We start from the raw sequence: 17752 nt of genomic DNA on the forward strand, positions 1-17752 counted from the left end.
TAATTTAATTAAATTATTGAGCCTGGAACATTTAAACTAAATTATTGAGCTTGGAACTTGAACTCATAAACATATTATTTTAATCAAAGGGTAATGTTAGGGAGATTAAATTTGAAAACTAAATAATGCATAATCAATAACAATGAGTATGTTTATCAACGTTTAAGTAATAAACCAATCATCAACTTTCATATTATTTAGTTTTCAACATTTAATTTACAAATTTAATCTCCATAGTATTACCCTTTAATCAAATTACCTACATGCGTGCAATAGAATGTATTTTGAACCAAGATGGAAAATACGCGACTATATTCATATCATCGATTCTAAGATTGATAAAAAAGATGTTTCGAGATCTGTACAAATACATAAATGCACTGCTCTAATTAAATTAGTTAAATACAGTTTTGAACAAAAATACATATTGCAATCAAGTGAAAGATATGTGACTTATTTATTTAATTGGCTCTATGAATGATAAAATAAACTTTGTTTATGGAAGTTTATCTTAAATACTTTATCTATGTAAGTTTATCTTGTGTACTTTGCATTTATAAGTTTATCTTATGATAATAGAGGAGGAAGAGGGTGTCAAATAATCGACAACCGGCACTTCATTTTCATGTTGAACCTCTATGATAATGAATTTTAAAAAGCTACTAGAAAACTTGACTCAAAATCGAACGCAATAACGTTTTAAGATTCATTCAACCGATTTCACTTAATGGAGACAAGACTTCATTGTTGTTTTGTTTGTGTACGTTTAGAAAATGCTTACGAAGATAAGAAAGGTAAAATGGACGGTCAGAAGAATACGATACAACTATAAAATGGGAGCTTCTGGAATGTACCGTTTTGGTATCCACTACCCAAAAACCGATCACAAAAATTGAATTATCAACGTCTTATTAGAAAGTAATAAAGTACATCAATTTGGCTTTCAGGTTGGAGGCAAATAAGCCAAATCTAATTCACCCATCACAAATATGACATAAAGAAAATGTGGATTTGTGAATTATATTTCAGGTTGGAGGCAAATGGATTGAAGTGTCAAAGATTAAGGTAAATAAATTAAATTTTACGACATGCTTATTATGTCTTTTAGTTCAAATCCGCAGCTGTTTATTGCAAATATATCGTTGTGCATATTAAATACAAAAAGACATGCTAAACTTTGAAATATCAAGCAAGTATTCTGCTATCCAAAACCAAATATTATATCAACAAAACAAAAGAAGGTATTTCAATTCCTTTGGCAATCCAGCAACCTAAAAACAAAAAAAGATCAACGAGTAAATTATATAAATACGAACTAAATTATCATTACGAAGATGTGGGTTGTTGAAGAGTTGGATCATCACTTTCCTTAACAATATCAAACAACATATTTTGGTCGTCCAGTTGATCTCCTATGATTGAAACCAAGCTCTCTGTGTAAGCTCGCAACGATCCGCAAACTCGGAATTTCTGGGAGATCTTCTGAGTGTTTGGGTTGTATGAGATCACTTCTTGTTCGTCATATTCGAAAAGAAACTCTCCATTGTGCCAAAATCCCAACAGCTTCAGTGACCTTGCAATGCCTTCAATTTGCCCTATCGTAACTAGTTTGGTCCAAGATTCATCGTCACCGTAGTCGTGCATGATCCATACTTCACAAGTCTTGTCAGGGATATAAGACTTCGGACGAACAACCACGGAAAGTGAATCAGTGTACAACGCATTAATATTGACATCCATGTCACCATAGGAGGAAGACTCCAGTAACTTCGGAAGCGAAATCCATCGGAACACTTCATCAGCCATGTCAAAATAACGAATTATATAACGAATAACATTGTTGGCCAACCAATGAGCGGTATCACTGACCAACCAGTGAGAATTCCCGTTGACATAGGTGCCACTGTCACTCGTCAAAAGGTAAGGCCAATAGCTAATTTTAAAAAACGGAGAAGGCCAATGGGTAACTTCAGCATACGGAAAAGTACGATCTATTTCTCTCCATGAATTAGAACGCAAGCTATATACAACCTCCTTACAATCGAATTCGATGCCCTTTCTATCTGTGCAACTGAGAATTAATACCAACTTGTAATCATTGGTTTTACGATCAAATCCAAATCCATATAGTTTGACGCTTTGACGTTCGCTGTGAGGATGTGCGATGCTCAAGTCTGGAACAACCTTGAATTCTCTGAGTGAAACATTTGCCAGTGCAATAAGATCCAGTTCGAATTCGACATTAAGCCTTATGAAGCAGTAGATTCCATTGCAAGGACCCAAAATTTCAGAAAAGACCGAGGGTAAGTTTAGCCGATGCCGAGAAAGAAGCGATATTTCGTCCAAACAAAGCAAGGAGACATGACCATAACGTATACCTTTCTGAAGGAGAAAATGCTGATTCACGTTTTTGGAATGATGGAGGTGTTGGATGGTGAAACTCGGGTCTTTGATGAGATCATACCAGTATCTGCATACACATTCGAACCGCTTCAGAGATTTCACAGGCAGCCTGAAAAGAATGTTTGCCAACACGCCGGAGGGAATGCATTTGTATTTTGCGGTCTTCATTCGGCAGACCGAGCAGCAAATTTAGGAGGAGCAGGAGGAGGGAGGGTATCCTAGTCCTAGTTGCAGTGTAGAAAAAGAATATCGGCAACTTATGTGTTTCATTGATAAAATGTGAATAAATACAACTATTCTACAATAAGGAATCCTATAATCTAGAGATATAACAGAATCACGTATCTATACAGTATCAATTACATGAAAGACACCCTATTTAATACGCACTTTCTTGTAAACATGTGAGTGTCAATGAATATGATTTACTGATATGTTGGTAATCAATTAACTTGGCCAATGAGTTAATTGGTGTTGGGGAAGTTATGGAATCTTGTTTTAATTAAGATTTGGAGTCCTTGTTCTATGCAACTAATTAAGATTTGGAGTCCCATTATTACTGGAACACTTCTGCTTGTTGGAAGTAGAAGACTCTTAGAAACTCTAGCAACCATGGCTTCTTCTTCCTCCTCTTGGGCAGATAAGTTTATTTCTTTTCATGTCAATGTAGTTTAGTGTATTCGTGATTGTCTTCTTGTTCTTTTGATTTCAGAGTATGTCTTACATTTCAAACACTTTCTGTTAAATTGGAGAGCGAATATACTTATCCAAACGCTCTTAAACTAAAATATTATTGCTCATGAAAATTTTGGTGCAAATACTAAACATCTTTTGAGGATCGAGAATGATAAAGAAAACAACGGAAAAGAAAACGGATTGGGCTAAAAACTAACGGAAAAGAAAATGTTGATTTCATGAACAACGTTGTGTTTGAATTGACAGAAGAGAAGGCCGAAGGGGTTGTGTAACGTCACACAACTAACGGAAAAGAAAACGGACTAGGCTACAAACTTCGGTCATCCTGTTGGTCCTCCACGCGTATGACTGAAAACAGGCTCTCTCAACTGTGTAAATAGAGGCTTTAAATTGCATAAACCGTCCACCAACACGATGGTTCAAAATCTTCAGAGAGAGGTAATATCACTACAACAACGGCGCATAACGTGGTAAATACATTGTATATCCTACAAATCATCGATGGATACAGCGGGAAAACAATTTCAGTAGCAATCCACAAAATTAACCGCACGAAAACATATATGAGTTCGTTTGAGATACAGATGAAACCAATACAAAATTTATGACCGAAAGAAAAAACAAGTAGAACTGTATTTCTTTTGGTACAAAAATAGAAATATACTGATCGGCAGTACTTCGAAACTAAAGCGGCTGAAAGAATTGTCATTTCTAACGTACAGGCAACCGGTGCACAACTTCATCTTTGACCGAAAAAAGTGAGTAATGAAGACGATGAACTTGTCACAAACACCAGTGGCTTCCCTCTCAGCGGCGCTTATACAAACAAGGTTTCAGCTCAGGCCATTCAATATCCTTTTTCTTTGAATCTTGCTCCTCCTAGAGAATAGCAGATGTAGAGATTGTTAATAACAGTGGAACCTTACGAGATCCAGAAACATGTAACTGATGCGTAAATCATATGACTGAGTTTATTCCACCAATGTCTAACCTTTTTCTTGAAGTAAAACAATATAAACATCTTCTTTGAGAAATCCTGCAAGCAATGCACGTACAATACAATTAGCACAAAAAAAATTATCTTGAGCCGTCCGAGGAAATGAGAGGAACATATAGATACCTTCGACACAGAGGTAAATCCTAGATCACATACGGCTTTTGTAAATGTCTTTGGATCGGCTCCTCCAGTAGTTGAGTCAAATCTGCTCTTCACTTCTGCTATCAAAAGCCAACCACTATGAAAAACCAACCCGTCAGTTGGACAAGAACTCAGTAGGATAAGTGAATCAAGAGTACAAAAGAATATGGCACACAGACCCTGGCTTAAGTATTCTGTGTGCTTCATTCAGGTAAGTTGGGAAATTTGTCCCCATCAACGAAAGGCAGAAGACAGCAACATCTACAGATGTAGAGCCGAGGGGTGTCTGCAAACATGTGGAAGGAATGAATTCTTAATAGAATACGCAAGAAAAAACAGGAGATAAATTTTAACAGCACATACATGACAGTAACAATTTTGCTTAAATATTAACATACGCAGCTTGGTTGCTTCAAGTATATAAATACTAACCTCTGCAAATTAGCAAGGAGCCAAAAAATTTTCTATAAATCTATGCATAAGTATAAGAAATTTTATGCTTCAACCTAAAATCCAAATGAAAGCACATACATTTGCCATATCACAGGATATTACTGAAGGATCGTTGGATATGAGATCAAAGGAGAAGACTTTATTCTTCACATTTTTTGCTAGGCGTGCATCCCCTGTAAAACAACAGAACAAAATTACTAAATGCAGCCACCAAATGAATGTCGACATGTGAGAGTAAACAAACAATCAGCAAACTATGAAAAATGGAGTTAGCTAAACTCTAACCACATCCAAAATCAGCCACGACCAGAGAAGGGCTATGCTCTTTAAGCCATTTGATGATTATATCAACTGGCAGCTCAGGCCAATGTGACATTTGCTCTTGATATCCTGTGTGGTACTGGCCAAGCAAGTAAATAAAGCATGTCAACTCTCAAAGTAAAACTCCACCATCTCATATGAGAGAATGCACAGCAAATATGGTGGTCGAAACGAGTTCCCTACAAAGAAGAAATCTTACTGTATCAAACAATGTCGGGTCGTCATTGAAATACTCAAGCGCCTCCTTTCCACTAAAAATAGGGGAATCAAATTAAGTGAATCCGCAAAGGCGAAATTTCTTTTCACATAGGAAATTAAGCCAAACATTCACTGATCGAAGCAAAGTAACAAACATTAAAACTTATACATATATACACATTTGAGGCGAAATTTCATTATTACACAACTCGAAAGCAATCAAAAACTTTTAATCCCAACTTATGTTTCACAATTCAACATAAAAACACGGGTGCTCATTTGGAAGAATAACTGAAAGCGCTTTTGGTGAAAATGTTTTTGAAACCAATCCTAGATAAAAATGCAAGTGAAAAGCACCAAAGTGCTTTAAAAAAATTTGGCCTTGAATTCCAATTAACTAACGTAAAAAATTAGAACGAACAATAAGAAATGGGCAGTAAAAATTACGTGCAAGTGTAGAGCTTCTCGTTAATCATCCGAAAATGGCCTCCCGATAGCTTTGCTTTCATCTGTAATCAAAACCCACAACTCCACTCAACAATTTCCGTCAATTAATTTCACATAAAGTTAAATTCTTTCGATAAAAACACGCACCTTATCGAGAAAGCTTGACGAATTCGAGAGCTTTCCCTGCGATTTTAAGCGCTTAGCAGACGCAGAAGCAGAAGCTTTTGGCTTCTCTGCTGCTTCTTCATTGATTCTTTCAGCTTTTGGGGAAGTGCTTTCTCTTTCGGTGGAAAGCTTGAGCTTTTGGGTGTGAGATTTATTGCGACGCCCCTGCTCTCTTCCGCTTTTTGCTCGATTCGTTATCGGCCATTGCTTTTCGTTGCGCCTCTAAAACCCTTCTTCTTCTTCGTCGTCTGCAAAAACCCTTGCTCTGCAAATTTGTGGTTTCGCGCTTTCTTCTGGGCTCATAAGGGAGAATTTATTGTCGCAGGCCTGTGTTCGATGGGCTTTACTTGGGCCCGTCGCTGGCACGGCCTGATAAAAATTGGGAACTATTACCCACGATTTTTAGTCGATTTTACGAAGTTTAACGAAATAATCAAAAGGGAAGTGAAAAAAATACAAACCCTTTTAACCATTTCGTTCTCCAATCTGCAGGGATTTATGCAGACAACGAGAAGCTGAGAGACCTTCTCAAGTAAAAAATTGGGAAAGCGCCTGCAAAACCCACGAAGGAAATGTATCAGCTGGTGATTGACAGTGACGCCGGAATGCTGGTGAGGTTGGTGATCGTGTTTTCAAACCTCACCATGAACATGGTGAGAAAGAATTTCGACGAAGGCCTTGGAGCTTCGATCAAGAAACTAACTGGTGGCAAGATGAACGAGGAGCTTCGATCAAGAGCCTATGTCCACATGTATCTGGTAGACGATCCCTTCGACAAGGATGCGAAGGAGAAGTTTGGAACATTCGCTCTTCTAAGCACGAAAAAACATCTAAAAGTCAACCGCCTAGGGGCGGAGCAATTACTCAATAAGGAAAGAATTGAGATTGTGTTCTTGTTTTTTGTTTACCGACTTGGTTATGCACTTAATAACATAATTAGAGCTTAATGATTCAAAATTGTTCCTTTCGACGTCTGCTATTACGGTTTCTGGTGAAGCAGAAGGGGATTAATGAAATGAAACCTAAGGCATCATGTAACTCATTCACTAAACAACATTCAAATACAGAACATGTATTCTTAACCCTTATACAGCGGCCTTTCTGTTGCCGATCTGCGACAGTGCAATCCTGCAAATGTTATTCTCACATTTTACACGCAGCTAACGTTGTTTCGCTTCAAGAAAATCCTACTTACCACAACAAGGATAATACATGAACAACGAGAGGATGTCTCAGGTGCATCAAGTAAGGGGACTTAAATTACAACAAGACCTCCGTTTACGCCACTGGTTTGGTCAGTAAAGGCCATGAAGAACCATGCGAGGATCCAACTGCCCACTGCAATAGCTTGATGAAACGGTAGAGAGTTCTTGACGGCCCTTCCACTCTTCGGAAGGCTTCAAGAAAATTGGGGTTTCAATGGCCGCTGAATCTACACATAACATGGTTTTGTAGTCCTCATCTCCCAAATCAGGGATGGTCTTGGCCTTTTTATCCCAAGGGTTCCACACAACTGCAGATCACACGATTTTCTAGCATAAAGTGAGAAACTTCGTATAACTAGGATCATATCAACAAAAGGGAAAAAAATAATTTACAAATTTAATCCAAGATAATAAGAACCTGCATCCCGCATGCCATCCTTCCGCAGAACAAAGGTTCTCTTCCTCTCGTGGTCTATCATGGCTATCTTTGTAGGCGTGCCCAAATACACTCGGTTGACCTAACGAGAACAAGAATTTGAGAAAACAGAAACAACTTAATGAGTTACCCCCAGTTCATACAAAAGGCGGCTTTTAAAACGAGAGAAATCGCAGGTAGTTGTACCTCCTCATCAAAGGTAATAGCATCTGCCTGCTCTGTGAACCTTTCTCTGCGCATCAGATTGTCGAGATAATCAAGCGTCTCCAAGCCCTCCACACGCACTTCACTGCAAATTAAACAGCATCATGCAAAGTCTCTGAAAAGGATGAAATACACTTTCTTCCCGCCTCAGCGGCTAATAAAATACTCGACATAGAATTTTCTTTTAACGGGAAATGAAATTCATACACCCTTTTTCTCCATCCGCACACCCCTGATAATTTATGTCCGTTGATTCTCCTTTGGTTTTTCAATCCAAAGGCTAGAAAAAGAGCGGGTGTGTAGGGGGAGAATGTGACAATCATTTCCCTTTCCAATAACATCAACAATAAATTTGAGAACTTGCGAACGTCATACAGGTAACGATCTTAAACGTCACAAAAATAGTTACAAGGCGGACCTGATATCTGATACATATAAGTAGTTAATCAGGGCAAATGTAAAGGAGAAGGCCTTGCTATCCGTATTCCTAACACGGGGAATCAAAGTGAGCTTGCCAGCATTGAGAGAAACACGAAGCCGGAGCTCAAAGCTTAAACCAATCACAGAACAAGATTCACAGGATTAGACAAGTGGTGATGCCCTTCAGCAGTAATCACATCCATTGAAATGATTAGATTCCGAGAGCATACCTACGCGGCCATGTCTTTAGATCCTCTTCTGTCGACTTCAAGATCAAATCCACTGACGTCTGATTGTTAGTTGGAGCCAAAGGCGAAGGGTTACTATCAACAGACCACAATCTGTTCTTTGCAAACCCATGCTGCTCCAGCGAACCAAGATTTCCGAACTGCAACAAGCAGGATGAAGAATGCTCAATCAGAATTCAGAACAAGAACATAAAGATTTTTAACATGCTTGTCAATTGTAATAATATCTCACTCTCCAACCTGAGGAAAGCAGACGGGTATGCCTCCCCTGATCGCTTTAGGTGGTTTCCAAGTAGCCTACACAAGAGTAGAAAACAGCCCCATAATTAATCAAGTACAAAGGGAATTAAAACAATCTCAAATTCTAAATCAAGCATACGCTGGAAGAATGTTTAATCTTCATACTTTGCTACTCATAAAGAGCAATTCTTCACGTCTTTCGTTCTTCCACGAAACAACCTGCCCTCCATATAGAAGCACCTGAAACAATTTGCACCATATCAAACAGCTGGTGACCACAACTTGCACATTAATTTACCCATCATCATATGAATCATGGATCACTGATCGAGTTGTCAACTTTTTTTCAGTTCGAGAGATATGAACCTAAACAATCTAATCTAAAACTAGTACTGGGGAAGAAAGGAATTCGAACTCGGGTGCATAGAGTGTATAACTACTTTATCCAACTTGGCTACGCCAAGGTCTACGATCATGTTGTTAACTCTGGGCCATCATATCAATATTAGCAAAAAGGAGAGAACATGATTAATTGAAATTTGAAACCAACCTCTGCTGAAGAACCAGTTGGCTCGGTGAGTATGATTCGGGGAAATCCATCACCCTTATTCACTATATTCAACGACATCGTTCTGAGCCTGGATCTCCCACTTGTTTCTGTTCACAATTGGCTTCACTCCAGCTCCAATCTGCATTGCATTCAACCCCAAATAGATACATAACCCAAAAACAAAAAGTTACATTCTTTTTCTACAAAGCGATATTCTAAATTACTTTAATCTCTAGAGACGGGATAGAACTAGCGTGCAACATGACATGCTGACGCAACCAACTTGCCTAACCTACATCTCTTAAAAAAGATTACATCTTTGACAATATATAACAACATCAGAAAAATGAATCTTTCAAAAAAAAAATGATGAACAAGAACGAAGAAGCAAAATTTGTAAAAAGACACGAGATGGGTAAGCTTACGTTGATTTGATCATGAAATGTTATCGGTTTCTACTTGGAGCTCGAAGCAGAAGAACTGAGACATCCCAACTTTCTCTGGGTTTGTGAAAAATCTATGTTGCAAACTTGCAATGCAGTGTTTTATATCCGAGAGAGAGAGAGAGAGAGAGAGAGAGAGAAGGATATCCAAGGAAAACCATTTGTCATCGGATTCTCTGCCTCTTCCCTCTGTCTCTTTCAGTTATTTAGCTGCACTCGTGTGTTTTGCACCTCAGCTTATCCACGTAGACCTTCGTTGCCCTATAGCTATAGGTGGAGAAATTTTTAGGTGTGCCGGGAACACCATGCCACGTGGTGTTCCCTCACACATAAAAATTTAGTTTTATTTATTTATTGAAATAAAAAATTGAAGTATATTCAAAATGTTAAATTTTTATGTGTGAAGGAACACCACGTGGCATGGTATTCCCGGCACACCTAAAAATTTCTCCTATAGGTGCATCGTCAAACAACGTAAGATCGAATGTCAAAAAGACACGATTCAAATAAGTTAATTAATGAATTGATTTTCGGGTGTATAAATTATTCGAACTTGATTGTGACCGTTTACAGATGTTCTTCAACAATTAAAAGCAGTTAGATTTTAGAAAAACAAAGTATTCGCCTGCACAGATTCTCAAAAAAAAAAAAAATAATAATAATAATAAACATAATTGTCTCTGATATTGGCATTTTTTTTTAACCATGCGGATTGGAAATCGATAGAAGTGGTCATTGAGTTTATCTATTATAAAATCATTTTGGTCTATCTGTGAAAAATCTATCAACATCGTCATTAAATTGTCAGGTGAGCAACCATGTTACCACTTTTTAAGGTTATTTTTGTCAAACCAACCTCTTTTAGCCAAAATAGTCCATGAGATTGACATAACTTCTTATGTTGGTCTCTGATAATGAAAATCAATAGAAGTGGTCGTTGAGTTTGTCAATTGTAAATTATTTTGGTCATTTTGTGAAAAATTTGTTAATTTCCTCGTTGAGCAACCGCTTGACAGCCTTTTAAGGGTATTATGTAAAACCAACCCCTCCACTTAACAAGGATATTGACATATTTTCTTAATAAAACATTTTAGTTTTGTTTCTTTTGTGAACAATATATCAATATCCACGTTAAGTGGAGGATTTGTTTTGACAAAATATCCTTAAAAGGGTAGTCACAAGGTCGCTCACGTGAATATTTAACGAGGATATCAATAAAATTTTCAGGAAATGACCAAAATGATATACAATGGACAAACTCAAGGATCACGTCGATTTTCATTTTCAAAAACCAAAATGAGTAGTAATATTAATCTCACAGACCATTTTAACTAAAAAGTCTTCTCATAAGATAATTTTTTTGATTGAAAAAGGGGCAGAAACCTCAAAGAGAAACTTGCTCAGAAAATACTGGACCAACAATAAAATTCTTTTTCAAGATAAATATGTTTTGAATTTTACAAGACCAAATTTGATGCCTAATAACACGACAATTCGAAACTAATTAAACTTCCTAAAGATATTTATTCACTTTTACAGTTAAAAATCATTTGCATTACAGGTGCAAAATCCAATTCTATCATAATCTTCTCCATTCTCATAAATAATAGTTGTTAGAAGACAATCCCTTTGCGTTTTGGTTCTACTCTTGTATGATATCTTTACATTTGGATCAATGAAATGTGCCAGCTGTATTTGATGGGAAGCATTATATTATTAGGGTTGTGACAAAAAAAAAAAAAAAAAAAAGAAGAAGAAGAAGATAAATATGTCTTATTAAATAGATGCCTAAGAGTAGCCACATAGGCCGGTTAGGTTGACGCATGTACGAGTGGGCAAAATGGAAAAGAAAAAGTAAGAAAGAAATAACGTGAGCTTTTGGCTAACCTTTAACTCGGAGAACAATTTACATTGATCAGTTTATCGTCATGTAACGTTTTAATAATGTATGCATATTTGGACTGAGAATTCACGTGACTGATTCTTTTGATTTAAAAGCTTTGAAAACCATTTCATGGAATGGAAAAGAGAAAATTATAGCAATGATCATCAACTTTAACTAAATTGGAGCAATAATCATTCATCTAAAAATTCATGATCATTGGTTCCTTAACTCATCAAAACGTGCAATTATGATCATTTTCGTCAACTCTGTCTGAACTTCCGTCAAAATGGGTCTCGTGCAACGTACGTTAGGTGAGTCAAAGGGCAACTATGAAAAACCAAATGAGAAAATTGTATCAATGATCCTTCAACTTTAATCCAATTGAAGTAATAATCCCTCAATTTTAACCCAATTGAAGCAATGGTCCCCTAACTTTAACTCATTTGTTTCAATAGTCCTTCCACCATGGCTCATTTTGATGGAAGTTCTGATGAAGTTGACGAAGGGACTACAGCTGCACATTTTGATGAGTTAAAGTATCAATGGTCACATATTTAACCCAATTGAAATAATGGTCCTCTAACTTTAACTCAGTTGTTTCAATAGTCATTCCACCAATGCTCATTTTGACAGAAATTCTGATGAAGTTGACGAAAATATTATAGCTGCACGTTTTGATGAGTTAAAGGATCAATGGTCACATATTTTTAGTTGATGGACCAACGCTCTAATTGGTTAAAGTTGAAGAACCATTGCAACTATTTTTTTATAAAATTTGAGAATGATTACATATAACGTTTTAAAATTATATGCATAATTTGAAGCGAGACAACACGTGACGCTGATCCCTTCGATCAAATAGCTTTGCAAAACCTTTTGCATGGAATGGAAAATACCAACCAATGTTGGAGAGAATTGTTGGAACTAAATAGAATAAAGAACAGGGAAAGGTAGTAGCCTAGTGAAAGTGAAGTGTGTGCTACTGCTTTTTACTAGTTCTTGATAAGAAAAATGGGCGGTGGATAGAGAATGACAGCGTAAGGACACTAATGAGCTTGACCACTGTTTTTTTTTTTTGCCTTTTTTGGAAGCCGCTTGACCACTGATTTGAGTGATGGCTAAGAATTAACATCTTTTTTTCTATGAATTCTAGCACAATTAGGGTTGATATAAGTTAATGCAAAAAAGTATGAGCCTTAGAATTTGTACTGGAAAATACAAAAGGTTCTTAAATAAAAGGAAAATAACGTATTTATTGTGGATTGTGTGTTCTTTTATATCTATCACTAACATATTAGTCGTTGTCATCATCACCAAACTCATATAGTATTGTATGATAGTCCTCATTAGTGTCACCAGGCTCATATTGTGCACACTCATAATGCACCTTATTCACTCCTGAATGTAAAAACTATAGGAAAAGAAAAATCAGGTTGAGAGTGAGAGAATTAGTGAAAAAGAAAGATAGTGGTATTTTGCGAGAATGACTCGATGGTCTGTCTATTCACATATCTTTGAATATTTACACATTACAAGTTGATTTTGTACACACATTTTAGTGAGTCATGTATCTACTGAATAGTTTAGATTCATAAATCTGGATTTCATGTACTGTTTTCATCTCAAGCGAAACAAAACAAGGATAATCTCTTAATGCTTGAAATTGGTATCTTAATTTGATTAAATGCGAAACATTTGTCCTTTACATATTCATAATAAACGAAACATGTAACATGCGTCTCACTTGCTTAATTCTGACGACAATTGTCATGCAAATGCTACAAGTTTTATAAAATTCTAATACCAATTCTATACATCTCGTCAAAGAGAGAAAACACACCACACAAGGGGACAAAACGAAGAAAACCGACTTGATTGGATTCGACACATGCAACATATAGCCACAACAAGTGTGACCACTAACGAAACTCGATCTGGTTATTTTGGGTGACCAAGTGGTTCTTCTGCATGAAAAGGAGGGAAGTCCTTGCTAATCTGCTTGCATCATGTAACAGCGGGAAATCAGTGGCACAATTGCACTCTCAACCCTCAAAGCCGGCTATTCCTAAGACAGCTTCTTTGCCACAAAACTCAACGCTCTGTGCGCAAAGTATAAGTCACTCGGTCATGCCCGCAAGATGTTCGACGAAACGCCCCACATAACTGTCTATCTCTGGAACGCCATGCTTAGGAGCTACTGTAGAGAGAATTGATGGGAAGAGACCTTGTGTCTATTTTGTAACATGATACCTGAGTCAAGAGGCAATGATGAAAAGCCTGATAATTTCACCATTCTCATTGCTCTGAAGGCGTGTGCGAGGTTAAGGGCACTGGTGTGTGGAAAAATAATACATTGGTTTGTGAAAAAACATGAGAAGGTAGCATTGGATATGTTTGTGGGTTTTGTGTTGATTAAATTGTATTCCAAATGCGGAGAAATTAATGGGTGAGGCTATGAAAGTGTTTGACGAGTTTCCGCAACCGTATGTGTTTTTGTGGACTTCTATGGTTACTGGATATGAGCAGAATGGTGATTCTGAAGAAGCATTGGAGTTTTTCTCCCGAATTTTGATGGTGCGGCTCATTCATCCTGACTGAGTGACGCTTGTTAGTGCTGTTTCAGCTTGTGTGCAGTTATCAAATTTTAGAATTGGAAGTTGTGTGCATGGTGTTTCTATTAGGAACGGATTAGACTCAGATTTTTCTTTAGGTAGTGCGTTGCTAAATCTCTATGCAAAGACGGGTTCTGTCAAAACTGCCGCTAGGTTGTTCATGAAGATGCTGGAAAAAGATGTGGTTTCTTGGAGCTCTATGATTGCCTGTTACGTTCATAATGAGGATGTACTAGAAGCGTTAAATCTTTTCAACGAAATGATTGATATAAGAATCGAACTTAATTCAGTGACTTTGGTAAGTGCATTGCAAGCATGTGCACTGGCAGGTAATTTAGAAGAAGGTAAGAAGATCCACGAAATCGTTACTAGGAAGTGTTTCGAGTTAGATATCAAGGTGGCTACAGCCCTGATTGATATGTACATGAAATGCTCTGCACCCGAAAAAGCCGGTGTTCTCTTCAATAGAATGCCAAAGAAAGATGTGGTTTAGTGGGCTGCCTTGTTAAGTGGGTATGCTCATAACGGAATGGCAGACAAATCAATTGGGGTCTTTCGCAGCATGCTATCACACGAAACTCAGCCTGAATTGGGCTGACGGAGGAAGAGCCGAAGACCATGTGAAAGGAAGGAGCAGCATGTCGATCTAGCCGGGGATTAGTATGTGACCAGAAACGTTAATCCAGTCTTGGAGCGAGGCGATGTGGAGCAGAGTGCAGTTGTCGTAGTCGTGGGAGTGGACGTCATACTCAAAATCGTGGGCATCGACTGGAGAGAGAGAGTGCCTTCGCGCTCAGGCTCTTGGGTTGAAGTGCAAGACTTGAAGAATATGAGAACTGGATCATCTGGGTCCTCTTCCTCTTCTTCTTCAAATACTTGTAATTCTTCTGGTTCGAGAGAAGCAGGGAAAGGAAAGATCTTCTTCAAATACTTGTAATTCTTCTGGTTCGAGAGAAGCAGGGAAAGGAAAGAGGAAGAGAAAGCGAGAGAGATAGAGAGAGAGAGAAGAAAATAGGTGAATTAATAGGTGAGAGATGGGACGAGAAAGAGAGGAGAGAGAGAAGAAAGTACGTGAAAAAGTAATCTTCTTACCCAAAAAGGAAAAAAAAAAGAAAAAGAAAAAGAAAAATGTGCTGACGAGGTTACAGGAATGAGCTTTTGATGCTGGCCTCATTAAACCTGGTTGAGTGGTAGACTCGGATGCTATTGGGGTTGTGTTGAATGACCCCCAGGAGACAGTGACAATGCAAGTCATGGGGTTGGCTTTGATCTTAATGTTGTAGCGTCTGTAGAGGAGGAAGAGTCGGTTGGTGGGACTGAAATTGACCATGTACATCCCGTTCATGAAGGGGCTGAGTAATGAGCACATCAGTTTCAGAGGAGAGAAACATGACCCAAGACTCGGACCTTTTCGACCTTCTTCCATTGATTGAAGCAGCCGCAACGGCTAGGGGAGGGAGGAACCGTCCTTTTGTAACTCGTGTGGAGGGGGAGACGGTTGCCGCTGAGGTCTTAGACCGAGTAGAGAAAAGAGTTTGCTTAATTGTCCCATGTTTGTTCGTGGATGACTCCTTGTGTTTTGTCAGGTGACGGAGTCCGAGGCGGCGTGTATCAATTCCCTCATACGACGTTATGTGGAAAGTTCAGGCCAATTAATAAATCTTGATAAGAGCTTAGTGCATTTGCTAATTGTCCTAAGCACACTAAGAGGCTTTTGCTGTTGGTTCTGAACATTAAACGCCAGTAAGGTTTTGGCAAATACTTGGGGTTGCAAGCTGATTTTGGTGCTTCTAAAAAGAAAGTGTTTGAAGAGGTGAGAAATAGAGTGGATGAACGAAGTGCTTATTAAAAGTGTGGCTACAACATTGCCAAATTATGCCATGTCATGCTTCAAACTCCCTGTATAGTTGGCAAAAGAATTCGAGAGTGTAATTTCAAGATTTTGGTGACAGATCAGAAGACAAAAAAGGGTATGCCTTATGGCTTGGCATAAGTTAGAGAATGGAAAGGCAATGCGTGGTCTTGGTTTCAAAGAAATTATCTCCTTCAATCCCTCTTTGCTTGCAAAAATAGGTTAGAGGCTTATTATGGAACCGGACTTTTTTCTTGGACAAATTTTGCACGCCAAATACTTTCCAAATTCTACTTTTTTGGAGGCTTCAACAGGAAGAGGCGCATCATGGGGTTGGAAAGGGATATTGCAAGGATGGACGATCCTACGAGCTGGAATCCGATAGAGGGTTGGTGATGGGAAACAAATACGAGTTAAGCACAATCCATGGTTGCCTACTCCTAGAACTTTACCATGAGAATATGCTGGAACGAGTGGTGGATTTGATTGATAGTAGCATTGGCCAATGACGTAGTGACGTTGTGACTATGTTAGTAATGAGGAAGCTCAAATTATTATGAGTATGCCGTTAAGCAAGATTGGGTGTATGGATAAATTAATATGGCATCATACAAAGGTGGGGTTGTATTCAGGGAAGTCTGGGTATCATAGCCAGTGGCGAAGCTACATGAGGGGGAGGAGTGGCGACCACCCTTACCCTTGCCAAAAAACATGCCTACGAGCACTGGTTCAGCCCTTCCCCTCATCGGAAAACACACCTAGGCCACTTCGGTGATCTGCTTCTGCTACTGCGCAACAGAGTCACTGTTCTAAAAATTCTCACCTAGGCCTTGCCTAGGCTCTAGGCGGCTGGCCATAGTCTCGATTAATGCTTAGGTGTTTAAAAATAAAGAAATGACATCTAGACCTGCTGAGGTGCCCGCCTAGATCGCCTAGGCACCCTTAGCCCGCTCAGACCCACCTAAGTTGCGACTCACTTAGACAAAAAATAGATAACTTTCATTTTTCATTTTATTTTTTGTTCCTTCAATAAATTGTAAGAGACTTGTTGAATACTTAAATGAGCATACATTATGTGTGTGACATCCCACATCGCCCAGGGGAGTGATCCTTAAATGTATATTCCATCTCTACCTAGCACGAGGCCTTTTGGGAGCTCACTGGCTTCGGGTTCCATAGGAACTCCGAAGTTAAGCGAGTAGAGGGCTAGAGCACTCCCAGGATGGGTGACCCTCTGGGAAGTTGCTCGTGAGTTCCCAAAAACAAAACCGTGAGGGCGTGGTCAGGGCCCAAAGCGGACAATATCGTGCTACGGTGGTGGAGCGGGCCCGGGAAGTGGTTCCACCCGGGCCGGGATGTGACAAATTTGGTATCAGAGCCTAACCCTGGTCGCGAATGTGCCGACGAGGACGTCGGGCCCCTAAGGGGGGGTGGATTGTGACATCCCACATCGCCCAGGGGAGTGATCCTTAAATGTATATTCCATCTCTACCTAGCACGAGGCCTTTTGGGAGCTCACTGGCTTCGGGTTCCACACATCGCCCAGGGGAGTGATCCTTAAATGTATATTCCATCTCTACCTAGCACGAGGCCTTTTGGGAGCTCACTGGCTTCGGGTTCCATAGGAACTCCGAAGTTAAGCGAGTAGAGGGCTAGAGCACTCCCAGGATGGGTGACCCTCTGGGAAGTTGCTCGTGAGTTCCCAAAAACAAAACCGTGAGGGCGTGGTCAGGGCCCAAAGCGGACAATATCGTGCTACGGTGGTGGAGCGGGCCCGGGAAGTGGTCCCACCCGGGCCGGGATGTGACAATGTGCTTGTTCCCTATGTTTTCATTA

At 38.9% G+C, this 17752-nt stretch overlaps 3 protein-coding genes across 7 annotated transcripts; all 3 read right to left on the reverse strand.

Moving 5' to 3' along the window:
* Positions 1-1326: 1326 nt before the first annotated feature.
* Positions 1327-2571, reverse strand: LOC103959764 (F-box protein CPR1-like). Its single transcript, XM_009372123.1, has one exon. It carries the CDS (start codon positions 2569-2571, stop codon positions 1327-1329), a length of 1245 nt encoding a protein of 414 aa, XP_009370398.1.
* Positions 2572-3567: 996 nt separating this feature from the next.
* Positions 3568-6026, reverse strand: LOC103960981 (ribosomal RNA-processing protein 8). The gene is given in 10 exon segments (XM_009373486.3): positions 3568-3978; positions 4091-4135; positions 4220-4334; positions 4417-4523; positions 4769-4863; positions 4976-5090; positions 5211-5262; positions 5657-5718; positions 5804-5986; positions 5988-6026. Coding segments are annotated over 10 exon segments (885 nt in total). The 3' UTR covers positions 3568-3906.
* A 118-nt stretch (positions 6027-6144) lies between these two features.
* On the reverse strand, positions 6145-9710 carry LOC103960982 (putative glucose-6-phosphate 1-epimerase). 5 transcript variants are annotated; one of them, XR_007256203.1, is made up of 11 exons: positions 9550-9710; positions 9125-9263; positions 8740-8814; positions 8575-8631; positions 8317-8474; positions 8085-8216; positions 7649-7751; positions 7445-7544; positions 7094-7334; positions 6283-6373; positions 6145-6190 (listed from the first exon to the last, which is right to left on the reverse strand). XR_007256203.1 is itself a non-coding variant. In XM_048578846.1 (10 exons), the coding sequence occupies exons 2-9, from the start codon at positions 9200-9202 to the stop codon at positions 7117-7119; spliced, it is 921 nt and encodes a 306-aa protein (XP_048434803.1). In that variant the 5' UTR covers positions 9203-9263; positions 9550-9710; the 3' UTR covers positions 6184-6373; positions 7094-7116. The 5 variants fall into 5 exon arrangements, 4 of the variants coding, with proteins under 4 accessions (XP_048434803.1, XP_009371762.2, XP_048434804.1 ...); XM_048578846.1 differs by having other exon boundaries at positions 6184-6373; XM_009373487.3 differs by lacking the exons at positions 6145-6190; positions 6283-6373 and having other exon boundaries at positions 6852-7334.
* Positions 9711-17752: the final 8042 nt, after the last annotated feature.

Source organism: the organism of the source record quoted next, unplaced genomic scaffold (assembly GCF_019419815.1).
Source record: "Pyrus x bretschneideri cultivar Hongxiangsu unplaced genomic scaffold, Pyrus_bretschneideri_v1 Contig13, whole genome shotgun sequence".
Taxonomy (NCBI): Eukaryota; Viridiplantae; Streptophyta; class Magnoliopsida; order Rosales; family Rosaceae; genus Pyrus; species Pyrus x bretschneideri.

Excerpts from the sequence above, each read along its gene's own strand:
- LOC103959764 (XM_009372123.1), bottom strand. The coding sequence starts at position 2,571 with ATGAAGACCGCAAAATACAAATGCATTCCCTCCGGCGTGTTGGCAAAC.
- LOC103960982 (XM_048578846.1), bottom strand. The coding sequence starts at position 9,202 with ATGTCGTTGAATATAGTGAATAAGGGTGATGGATTTCCCCGAATCATA. Across the intron at positions 8,217-8,316 it reads CTAAAGACATGGCCGCGTAG|CTTTGAGCTCCGGCTTCGTG; the intron begins GTATGCTCTCGG and ends GATTGGTTTAAG. Across the intron at positions 7,545-7,648 it reads CTATTACCTTTGATGAGGAG|GTCAACCGAGTGTATTTGGG; the intron begins GTACAACTACCT and ends TGTTCTCGTTAG.